The 11,570-nt window shown below is 34.4% G+C and overlaps 1 protein-coding gene across 3 annotated transcripts in view; it reads left to right on the top strand.

The window, feature by feature from the left end:
• The first annotated feature begins 4,304 nt into the window (after positions 1 to 4,304).
• Positions 4,305 to 11,570, top strand: part of LOC121419120 (leucine-rich repeat-containing protein 9-like) — a 29,392-nt gene continuing 22,126 nt past the window's right edge. The window contains exons 1-9 of one of the 3 annotated variants that reach the window (XM_041613439.1): positions 4,305 to 4,348; positions 5,912 to 6,074; positions 6,482 to 6,703; positions 7,219 to 7,359; positions 7,855 to 7,918; positions 8,747 to 8,817; positions 9,140 to 9,322; positions 9,838 to 9,993; positions 11,179 to 11,363. In XM_041613439.1, coding sequence (XP_041469373.1) covers positions 5,976 to 6,074; positions 6,482 to 6,703; positions 7,219 to 7,359; positions 7,855 to 7,918; positions 8,747 to 8,817; positions 9,140 to 9,322; positions 9,838 to 9,993; positions 11,179 to 11,363 — 1,121 coding nt within the window. In that variant the 5' untranslated portion in view covers positions 4,305 to 4,348; positions 5,912 to 5,975. Of the gene's footprint in view, positions 4,398 to 5,909; positions 6,075 to 6,481; positions 6,704 to 7,218; positions 7,360 to 7,854; positions 7,919 to 8,746; positions 8,818 to 9,139; positions 9,323 to 9,837; positions 9,994 to 11,178; positions 11,364 to 11,570 lie in introns of all 3 variants that reach the window. The other 2 variants (XM_041613438.1, XM_041613440.1) reach the window with 2 other exon arrangements.

The following is an 11,570-nucleotide window of genomic DNA, read 5'->3' as shown; positions in this document are numbered from 1 at the left end:
CGAAAATTCTAGTCTTGTAGAAAAAGAGCTAACAGCATGATGTAAAATAAGTGACGAAAATACAAAAAAAATGATTAATTTAAATTGGTTAAAAGGGATATTACATGCAACAATGAAAACTGATAAGAGTCCTAAAAATGCATTCATTTTCATGTCATTTTTTTCAAAAAATTGGCTGGCGCTTCGCACTCGCATTATTAATTCAATTCAATATAACGTCTTCTTTATTCGCATAAAAAATGCACATACAAACTTTAAAAAAATCTTAATCTTTAAAAAAAAGATTAAGATTTTTAAAAAGTTTTTAGTCTTGTAGAAAACAAGTTATTATACTTGAAACTTCGGTCATAAGAACTACCCAACCCCCCCCCCCCCCCACTGCCATAAGCAGACGTGGGGGTTGGGAGGCCATGGACCCCCAAGAAAATTTCTCAACCAAGAAAGGAGACAAGAATGAAATTAAAGTGAAAAGGGTGAAATAGGATATATGTTTTAAATCATCATGCCAAAATCTATCTCAAAATTAAATTTTGTTGGCATAGTAATTTGGCTCGCTCCCAGAATTTTTTAACTATACGTGTTGCCTTTTATACCATATCTGCCCCCTTATAAATGTTAGACCCGTAATGCCACTGACCCCCCCCCCCCTTCAAACTAAGTGGAAAAAATCACAGATGACAATATTGTGTCATTAACAACCATGAGCACAAATCGACACACAATGTGTCGATCAGGGGGGGGGGATGGGGGATATCTCCCAATATTTCAGGTGGGGGAATGGCCTGTGTTATCACCCCCTCCCATACTGCGTTCGAACATCATAATATTTACGATAACAAATATGATAATAATGATAAGGAGGGACATAATCATGATGGTATATCCGAGCATGGTATCGATGGTTATATACACATGCATGATAACCATTAGTTTTTTTTTTAATTTCCGAATGTTCATCCCTATTTAATGAAAAAAAATCATTTCAGATATTGTTAGAAATAAATGGTTGGAAAAAGAAAGGAAAACCCTGAATGAAATAGAATAACATGTTCATGCTTATAGACCCCTCCCAGCAACCAAGCGCATGCATGCATTGTGCATTCAATTCAATCATGATTCATTTCGTATAAAAACACTAGTACATGTTACACAGCCAGAAGGCTGAAATTAGCATGTTTACAAGTCATGATAAAAGCAAACAATTACAATTTACAATGTACATAGATAAAAAATAAATTTTAAAGAGTAAGTGTACATAAAAATTCATTAGATATAATAAAATAGAACGAAAAAAGAAATACAATATTAAAAATTCAAATATCAATTGGATTGAAATGGAGACTAAAACAATGGCAAAAATTTGAGTTGATTTCAAGGGTATGAAAATAAAAAATTTATTTAGAATTTAGTAAATCAATGAAACATGATATTGCACTTTTTCTAAAACGATCTGTTTTGCATTTTATCTGAGCAAAGTTTGAAACACTTCTTAATGAGATTGAGACATTTTTCCAAGTATTTTATCAGTTTCTGAATATTACAGAGAAGTGTCACCAATATGCAATAGATTAGGTAATGGTGGATTAAAAGTAAAAAATAAATTTGAATTGATTGATCCATGGAGACAACAAAATCCATATATTAAACGTTTTACATGGAGGAGAACATCTCCAGTAAAACAATCCCGTTTTGATTTCTTTTTGTGTTCAAAAGAGCTTTTGTCTATTTTAGAAGCTCGCAAAGATTGGGAATCATTTTTTTGATACCCAAAGGAGAGAAACCTAAAAAATAATAACAAAACTGGAGACCTATATAACTCTTTTAAACACGTCATATAAAATTGCATCTTCTGCTATAGCCAATAAAATAAAAATATATATTGCACGAAATTATTCATGAGGATCAAAAAGGGTTCATGAAGAATAGATATATTGGAGAAATATTCTTATAATTTATGATACTCTTCATGAAACTGAAGAATTGAATACTCCTGGGATGTTATTATTACTTGACTTCGAGAAAGCTTTTGATTCAGTTTCGCATGATTTTTTATACAAAGTCTTAGAAACATTCGGGGGCCTTCCATTCATCAGTGGATTCAAACGTTTTATAATGAAAATATGTCTTCAGTATACATAAATGGTTATTATTTTGTCTGAACGTTTCTCTATAAATAGAGGATGTAGGCAGGGTGATACCCTTTCTTCATATTTATTTTTGATGTGTGAAATTTTAGCAGTTATGCTTCGTCAAAATGATTGTATTAAAGGAATTGATATTAAAGGAAATATTCGGAAAATTACTCAGTATGCAGATGATAAAACCCTCTTCTTAGACGGTTCAAATGAGTCTCTGAACAGTGCCCTTTTCTGTTATTGAGATTTTTTTTATTCACTTTCAGGATTGAAAATTAATGAAGGTAAAACTAAAATTGGTTGGATTTGATCGAAAAAATATAGCCCATACAGAATTAAAACAAAAATGAAACTCGCGTCACGGTGTTGATGATGGCTGCTTCACCTGTTTAGGTATAAACTTTTCTTTAAATTTAGATAACATTGTATCTCTAAATTACATACCTGCCCTAAACAAGGTGAAGTGCCTAATTCAAGTTTGGTCAAATAGAAACATAACCCCACTGGGTAAAGTAACTCTTGTCAAACCCTTTTTCTTTCACAATTTAATTATTTAACTTTGTCTTTACCAAATCCGTCACCTGTGTTTATAAAAGAGCTGGAAAGGGTTCTGTTCATTTTTTGTGGAATAAAAAACCTGATCGAAAGAATTCAGATTTGTAATTCCTATATAGAAGGTGGTGTGAAAATGGTAAATATCGAATGTTTCTTCACTTCGTTGAAATTAACCTGGATACGAAGAATGCATAATGGATTCATGGATGATATATGCTTAAAGCCTGTGTATAGCTTTGGTAAAGGGTCAATAATGTGATTGATAATCGAATATCATCTAATATGACAGTCTTACTGAAGCGTAGAGACCGTTAGATATTTTTCCAACTGCACTTCTCTGAGAAAATTTCAAATATTCAAATCTTGGATATATAGCGCCCTCTCTCGGCGATGCTTGTTTTAAATTAAAAAAATGGGCATTCAAGCACTTATCTTATAAATTTAGTGATAAGATATCCAAAAGTTACAGACAAAGAACATATCTTGAAAGTTTCAGCCCATTCCATGATTTTGAATAGGATTTAATTGAAAGACAAAAACACACAGATATTTTAATTTGATCGGGTGACCCGATCAAGTTAAATTTCCTTGTAAAATCGCAAAATTTATCCTGTAAAACACATTTTCATTTCATATCCTCCACATCATAACTGTTATAGGGCATATCCATTCATATTAGCTAGCAATGAATTGGAATAGTGATAGGTGCATTTTGGTGGATTTACCAAAACTATACACAAGCTTTAAATTCTTTTTTGCATGCCATCCCCTTTCAGACTCCTTTTTTTTTACTTTATAGTCATGGCTATTTAGAAAAGTTTGTTGATATAATAAAAAATTCTTTTTGGAAAGATGTACTTTCCTCATGGTGTATTTTTAGGAAAGCAAATAGATGTTCCAGTAGAAGAGAATTCTTTTCTGAACTCCTTTGTCATAATGAAGACATAGTTATTAACAGAAATCTAATATAAATATTTTTTTCTGTAGTCTCTCGTTAGGGTAAACTTCTTCAACTCCTTGTTTTGAAGAATGCTTTAGGTTTCCTCGCTCGCTAAGCTCACTGGTACTATACTGATTTAGCTTATTCGGAATAGGGAACCAACAAAATATACATGCATGTAATTATGACCAAAACTATAATTTTCATATAATTTAGACATAGAAGAAAGAGGAGTAGGGAGGGGAATAATAAAATAGAGGGGAGACAGGGACCGTGGAAAGGTTTTGAGACGTTTAGGGGCTGACCGTGCAAACCCCCCCACAAGTAATCACACTTTTAGGTCTTCATGTTCACGTTTAATGAAAAAAGGGGAGGGGGTACTGAATTAAATGAACTTATGCCCCCGTTAAGCCCCCCCCCCCCTCCCCATGTCCGTGGTATCTAGATGTTGGAAGAGAATACACACAGGTACCTGGCAGAATCTGAGGATCTACTATTGCTCAATTTTGGTAAAAAGAGTGAAAAGTGTAAACTTTTTGTGTGTATTTTTTGTACTAGTATGTATTTCATTTTTAACCTCTCCCTGTCGACTGTACAGGGATGGAAAGCTTCACTCTGCTATAGTTACTATGGCCATGTGATCACTTTTAACCAATCAGATTCGTCAGCTAATTGTCGTCGGAGATCAACTTGAAGAATTGAGGGTATCGGAGCGGAGGTGAGAACACAACTAAATCTGGCTTTTCAGAGTGATTGTTAATTCATATGTTAGTATTTTAACTTGTGTATATATATGTAAATGTTTGGCATATAGTTCATATTTCGGGGTAGAACATATTGTCTGGATAGGCGAGATAACGTGATGTAATTAAGCGTTTGAGGCCAGCGATACTGTCCATTTCCGTAGGCCGGTGGGCCTGGCGTCCATATGATTGGAGTCGTCGTTCGGTGGGCCATCACGTAGCTGTCGCTGTCGCGATGTCGCCTGCCCGTGTCTCTGACTCTGTCACTTTGTCAGTGCGGCGTGGATAACTGAGTCGCGTATTGTTATTTATTATGATTCAGACAGAATTTGTAATTCTATCAAAATATGAAGAAAAAAAACATGAATACTAAATGGAAGGCAAGCTGGCAGCGGTCTGTTTCGAGGTGTTTACTTTAAAAAAATATTTTAAGATTTCTTTGTATTTCTCCTCGTACACAGATGACTCGCGATCGTGCAGCCGCCATTAAACGTTAGGCCTAGGCCAGGGGTTAACAACAATGCAAAATCCCCCCGACAGGGCTCATCGATTTTTGTCTTTATTTCATTAAAATATAAAAAGAACTGGACCACAATAAAGATTGTTCATGTTATTCCGTTTTGGCCTGAAATGCACCGTGTATAGATCTACGGCTATGCACCATAATGGGAAAAAATATACTTAAAAGGAAAAAAACTGTGACTTAGACTACATGTACTTCGGCTGTCGCGCAACTCCCTCTTCCCTAGTTTATCCTAGCCTAGAGGACTCGGTGATAATATTTTTGTATGATTTTGATATTTTCATTTGATCACTGAGCCTAGACAAGGCAGGCTATGCCAGTGTGGAGAAGATTGTAGTCCAGAAGGGAATTCCCTTCATATTTAATATTAGAACTAGTGGTCCATACATAGACCAAAATTTTATTAAATTGCATACCTTTACACACCTAATGCGTATAAAGGTAAAATAGTTCCCCCCCCCCCAAAATAAGAAAAATTAGAGATATCTTACCAGACTGATGTCATGTATCCATATTGTAAACACTGCGAGTCAATAGGCTTGACCCTTGAACCCGCTCTGATATGACGTACACGTACGTAGCTTCGATGAGCCTTATTACCAAGTGCCGTTTTAAAGAAAAATTCTTAGATTAGATTTTTTTTATTAATTAAAAAAATTGAAATATTCATTGTAATAATTATTATTACAATAATAAATATTTACAATCAATATATATATTTTTTTATTTAATAAAAACATTTTTAATCTATGAATTTTTCTTTAAAACGGCACTTGGTAATACAGCTCATAGAAGCTACGTACGTGTACGTCATATGAGAATGTATATTTTAATCAAATATAGATTTTAACCCTCAATAGGCAACATTTTAAATCTCAAGAGATTTCATCTTTTCAGTCTTGAGACTTTTCTTCAGGCTTGTAATAAATTGTTATCAATTGAATGAAATGGTTATTGTGTTTCTATTATGTCATCTATCAAAAGATGCTCTGAAAATTATTTTCTCCATTTACAGACAAAACTATGAAAATTGCCTGTGGATACCATTGTAAATGATGGACAACACAAAAGACTGAGTCATGTCTGATTCGGAAAGCAAAAGCCCAGTGCCAGTCCCCATCACAAGGATGGAACAGCTTCTTGGCAACAAAGAGGATGATGATATACTCAAAGAATTGGTAAGTGTGTGTTTCTTGAGAAACAAGCTCTTTATCCCCACCTCTCCCCCATTTTGAAAGTCTGCTTATCTTGAGGTTTCATTTGAAATAAAGTTTTGTTAGTAATGGACTTAATCAGAAGCAAATAAAATCCCTATGATATAGCTGCATCCTTTGAGGCTCAGTCACTTAAAATCTACCGTTATTTAATCCCAGAATTCTTTGCAGGACTTGGGTGATTTAGAGCAGGGGTAGTGCAATAATTAAATGTAATTTGATTTAATAATATGAGGCAAGGATTTTATGTGTCTATGTACTTCAATTTGAATGAATTAGCTATATAAGGATTCATGTCATGATTGCCTTTATTGTAAATCTGAAGTTTGTTGAGTATTTTTCTGATTTGGAATTGCTGTTGATCTCTGCAGTGTGTTGTGAATGGGATCAAGTACAGTAAACTTGGGAATGGGGGCGGAGACCATGTGGAACTTCTGGAGATCTTCTTTTCTGGATACCCTCGGATGTTGGGACTCAAGTTCTTTCCTAACGTCACCACCATCATCATAATGGGCCAGGATATAAGTTGCATAGATGGTCTGCAGTACTCCTCCAAGCTTGAAGAACTCTGGGTATCAGAGTGCAAGCTCACTGTAAGTGGAACCTGGGTCCTGTTTGATAAAGCTTAGCAATGATTGTTAGACTGATATTTACGTTTCATTGCATTCAATCTTCATGATTGTTCACTAAACTTTATATTCCAGAGCCCTTGTATCGTATAAATTTAGTTGTAGGTTAACCAGTTGACCTTACATTATGCTTATTGGTGTTAGAAATTTGGGGTGACAGTGGGTTAAAGTATCATATTCACAGTGATGATTTTATAAGTAAAAATGAATTGCTGTCACCATGCTCTCTCATAAATATATAACAGTTCACAAGGTGCTTTGTTTAATGCTGCAAAAACAATCGCTCACTCAAAATACACCAGTGGCCCTTGAACATTCCCTTGATCACGCATGTAAAGCATTCACTTGCCTCCTCATAAAAGTATTATTTTACAAAAAACTTAAAACTTTAGCCAGATCAAACTTTCATTCTTATGATAACATTTGTAACAGATGAGCTTACAAGTAATTATTTTCTACTGCTTTTTATTTATAAACAGACGATTGGTGACTTGAAAGGATGCCCAAGACTAAAAAAATTGTATCTTTACGACAATCAACTGCAGCGCATTGAAAGTTTATCTCATCTCAAACATCTCCAAGTCCTCTGGCTCAATCATAATAACATAGCAAACATTGAGGTAAGAAGCAACATATAGTTGAAGGAATTTTTTAGCTCATCCCATTTCCCTTCTTCGAGTCACAAATATTAGATGGCTCTCTCTCTCTGCTCATTTGAGGTAAATGGGTACTTGGTACTAATGGTAGAAAAAACATTACCGTAATGATTATTGTTACAGCCAAACCATAGATTTTGGAATGAAGTGTTAGAATCTGGTTTAAAAAGCTGTTGAATATTGATAGACCTATTTCTTTTATTAATTACTTTTTTCTGTTTGTTCATTGAGAGGGGGGGGGGCATGATGTGTAATTTTAAAAAAGTGTATACTTTTATCTTCACTCTGTAAAGTTTATTTCTTAATATTTGTCTTGACATTCTTTTAGGTCGATTTATTTATTTTAAGTTCAATTGCTATTTACACCAGTCAATGTCTATGGATATGCATACACATTTCAGAAGTATTCTCTTTACTATTACATAATAGTACAAAGAAGTGTCATTATTTTCATTCTAGGGCTTAAATGGTTTGACTGCTCTGTCAGAACTGAATCTAGCTGACAACAAGATTGAAAAGATTGGTAAGTTGAATGTTCTTTTAAATCAATTATTTTGTTTAAAAAGTTATTTTCTTGGTATTTTAGTGCACGATGTGTGTTTGACTATAAAGACTTTCTCTGAGGAGTTATTTGTTTCAGTGTATTTAATCTAATGAGTTGTTAAAGGTTGATACTTACAATTGAAACATCATGCTAACCCCTTACTGCTCATCTCCAAAATATCTATTGATGACAAATCCACTGAACAGTGTATCCAGTAACATGCTTTGCTTATTTTCACAATCATAGAATCAGAGAGTTGGATCACTCTTGTTGATACAGGAACACTTAAAAATTATTAGGTAGTTGGGTTAGAGATTAGCATACATTTAGTAACTGCATATTTGCCTAAATTATTTATACAAATTTTCAGTGAAACACAATTTTACCTCTGGGGGGAGATTGCTTTTTACTGTGGTTTCAATTCACTCAATTCTGAAACAGTCTTTAACTGCAGAGTGATCCTGAAGACTACATCGCATGGTTGTTATCTAGTTTGATCCAAGGCATTTTCTGGATTGCTTTTGGTGTTCATGATAATCATGTGTTTGTCTTTTCAGTATCAGTCCAGTGTGGATCAGTAAAAAAGATTAATGTGAAGAGGTTTTTGCAATCTATAGGTTCGACGAGTTCTTCATATTTCTTTAAAATATTTGAATCAGATTTAATTGATATTCATCACATTCAATTTTTTCTTAAACTCGGTATGTCCGACAAGTGAATCATATAAAATATTTCTTGTTCTTCTAACCCAGTGTTTTTTAAATCCATTTTTTACTTTCCTTCCTTTTCCTCTTATTTCCTCCATAGGTCATTCTCTAGATAATCATGACAAGCTGGAGAATCTCAACCTTTCTGGAAATAACATCTGCTCTTTCAAGGTAGGGTGAATATAGTTGGATTATTTGTAGCTTTTTCTAAACTTGGGAATTACAGAGGAAATTTGCTTCAACTAGCCTCTTTATAGGGCTCCGCTATGAAGATTACTTTGAAACAATAGCAATATTTTCCTACATGTATTCCACAACTGCTTAATTTCTTTTAAACTTCATAATATGTTATAGATGCACTTTCTATTAGGCTGTAAGATGGATAAATTACCATGTTAGATTTGATGTATATGCTTTCTGCATTTGATATACCATTGGAAATGGTTCTTTAGTCACTGTATTATTTATAACTGGTACTATCCTCATATTATAGGACATCACCCACCTGGTGAGGTTACCAAGGTTAAGAATTCTTGGTCTGAAGGACCCTCTCTATGCACCAAATCCTGTATGTTACCTGTGCAACTATTCCACCCATGTCCTCTATCACCTACCGTGGTTAGAGAGACTCGATACCTATGATGTCTGCAACAAGAGCCTCAGGGAAATGGCAGAGGTAAGGTTAAGCTTTATTCTGTGGGTATGGTGCATGAAAATGTTACCTGTGACATATCTAGGGGTGAGGGGCAAGGAAGTGGGAACTTGCCCCTTTTCAGAGGAAGGTGCTCCAAAATGGCCAAAATTAATGAATTAATAGATACACCATTGCTTGTGCCCATGTGCAAGATTCTAATTTGCATTCTCCGCTCAGGAATGAAAATCAGGTATATGATAGGGTGTTTGTCATTCTTGTCTAGGAGCTCATCTGGGTATACTAGGTATATACCACTTAATAACAATATGAATAGATAAATCATACAAATGTGCCATAATAAAATATGTTCATGCATGGCCGTCTGTGTATAATTTAGGTGATGATGTCACATGGTGTGAAATATTGAATATAAAAATGATGAATTTGCAGTGTATATTTGCTGGATTTTTATTGATAATTCTTCCTGGTGTACAACATTATTACCATTATTATGTACATTGGTAAAGTTGGTTGTTCAACTTGACTTCTTATTACAGGCTACAGTAATGAAGAAGAAGATGTACTATAACATGAGAGTGAAGACCATGAAGAGGAATATGTCAGATATCTTGCGTCAGTTGTGTAAAGAGAAACGTGCCCTGACTAGAGGTACTAAGGATAGACTCAAAGCACTCAGCTTTGCCATCAAAGAGGTAGGCTTTTAATCTTAATCTTAACATGTAAAGCCATGAGTTTGGTAACACATAGTATTATTAGTTACACCCTGCTTGTTCACAGAGAATGGGAATTATCTATTTTCTGGTTCCATATTCCATGAGGCCAGAGGCTGAATGGAATATGGAACCAGAACATACTGTAGATATTTTCTGTATTTTGTAAGAACAAGCAGGATGTAATGATTTTATCTCTTTAAGTGTATCTTTATATTATTGCAGAATAGCGGAAATGAATAGATAAGAACTAAAAAAATGCAAAACCCTTCCTTTGAGAGTGATTTTGGAAAGAAAGTCATTCATGACATCACAGTGATCACAGTAAAAAGAATGTGCATTTTGCCATTGACATTGATGCGCAAATATTAGTATGCAGCACGATGCTTGAATACGCATGTAAGACGGGCTCATGTTACGTAGTTGAAATCAGCACTAGGCATGCGTGTAACAATGAAAACAAAACTAAAACAATAGTCATACACCAAACCGGCAATACTGGCTCATATTACCTATTTGATCTTTGTGACCAAGTAAAATAGGTAAATACGGGTTTGTCTTACAAAGAAATCAACCAAACAGATTACATAATTCATGAGAAATATGTCCCACTAAGAGATAGGTGTAAATCCCATGGAGCTGGGGTTTCTCTTTCGTGTTACCTGCTAAGAAGAGTTAAGAGAAATTATTATCAGTAATAAAATACCAAGTGAAACTTTCTGTGGTAATCAGAATGGTTCTTGGAAAGTTTTGACTAGCATATGTAGGGTATCTAACACAAAAATTAATGATTGATCAAACAATTGATTTTTATCTTTGAGTGCAAATTATAATCAATGCTAAGATCTTAGTAAAAAATCAGATCTATGATCAATTGCAAAGTTGTGTGTTTCAGGGTCTCTAAAGATATTTTGATCTGCAGTCTCATTTGCTAAAAATCTTTTAGTCATTGTTTGTTTTTGTTGTGGACTGGTGTTGGAACTTACATGGGACCAGAGTGTTAAATGATGAAAAACAGATGACAGATAAAGGGTCATTGAACTTTATTCTCTTAACAACTAAAGGGTAAAAAAAGGTCAACCACTACAACAGGTTGCAACATCCAAACTGTATTTTCAGACACTGCATTCTTTATTTTTATTACAATATTCTTGATTTCTCCACCAGCTTGAGAGAGAGCTAGAAAGCAAGGCTAGTGGGGGAAGAATTGTGAGTAGACCGGTAGAAGATGATGTTGGGAGCGGCACGGAGAGTGATATACAGGAAGATAGCAGTAGTCTAGAGACCAAAAGAAAAGCCAAGCTAGCCCTAATGCAGAAAAGATATGAGAAATGCTGTCTGCTCTTTGAAGAGTAAGTGAAATTTTATTTCAATTTAGTTAAATCCCTCAAAAACATTTATTGAAGAGACATGATAGAAATGGTATGGGTTATTATCAATCACTAATTATAAAAAAACAAAATAACACAAACATGAGTAAAATTGGTAAGAATTTTTATTCTGCTGGCTGTAGAGTATGTCCATAAAAATTTAAAAGGGGGCAAAGGGAGAAGGTATGT

This window comes from Lytechinus variegatus, chromosome 7, assembly GCF_018143015.1.
Source record: "Lytechinus variegatus isolate NC3 chromosome 7, Lvar_3.0, whole genome shotgun sequence".
NCBI lineage: Eukaryota > Metazoa > Echinodermata > Echinoidea > Temnopleuroida > Toxopneustidae > Lytechinus > Lytechinus variegatus.
This window is presented reverse-complemented; position numbering and strand designations above follow the sequence as displayed.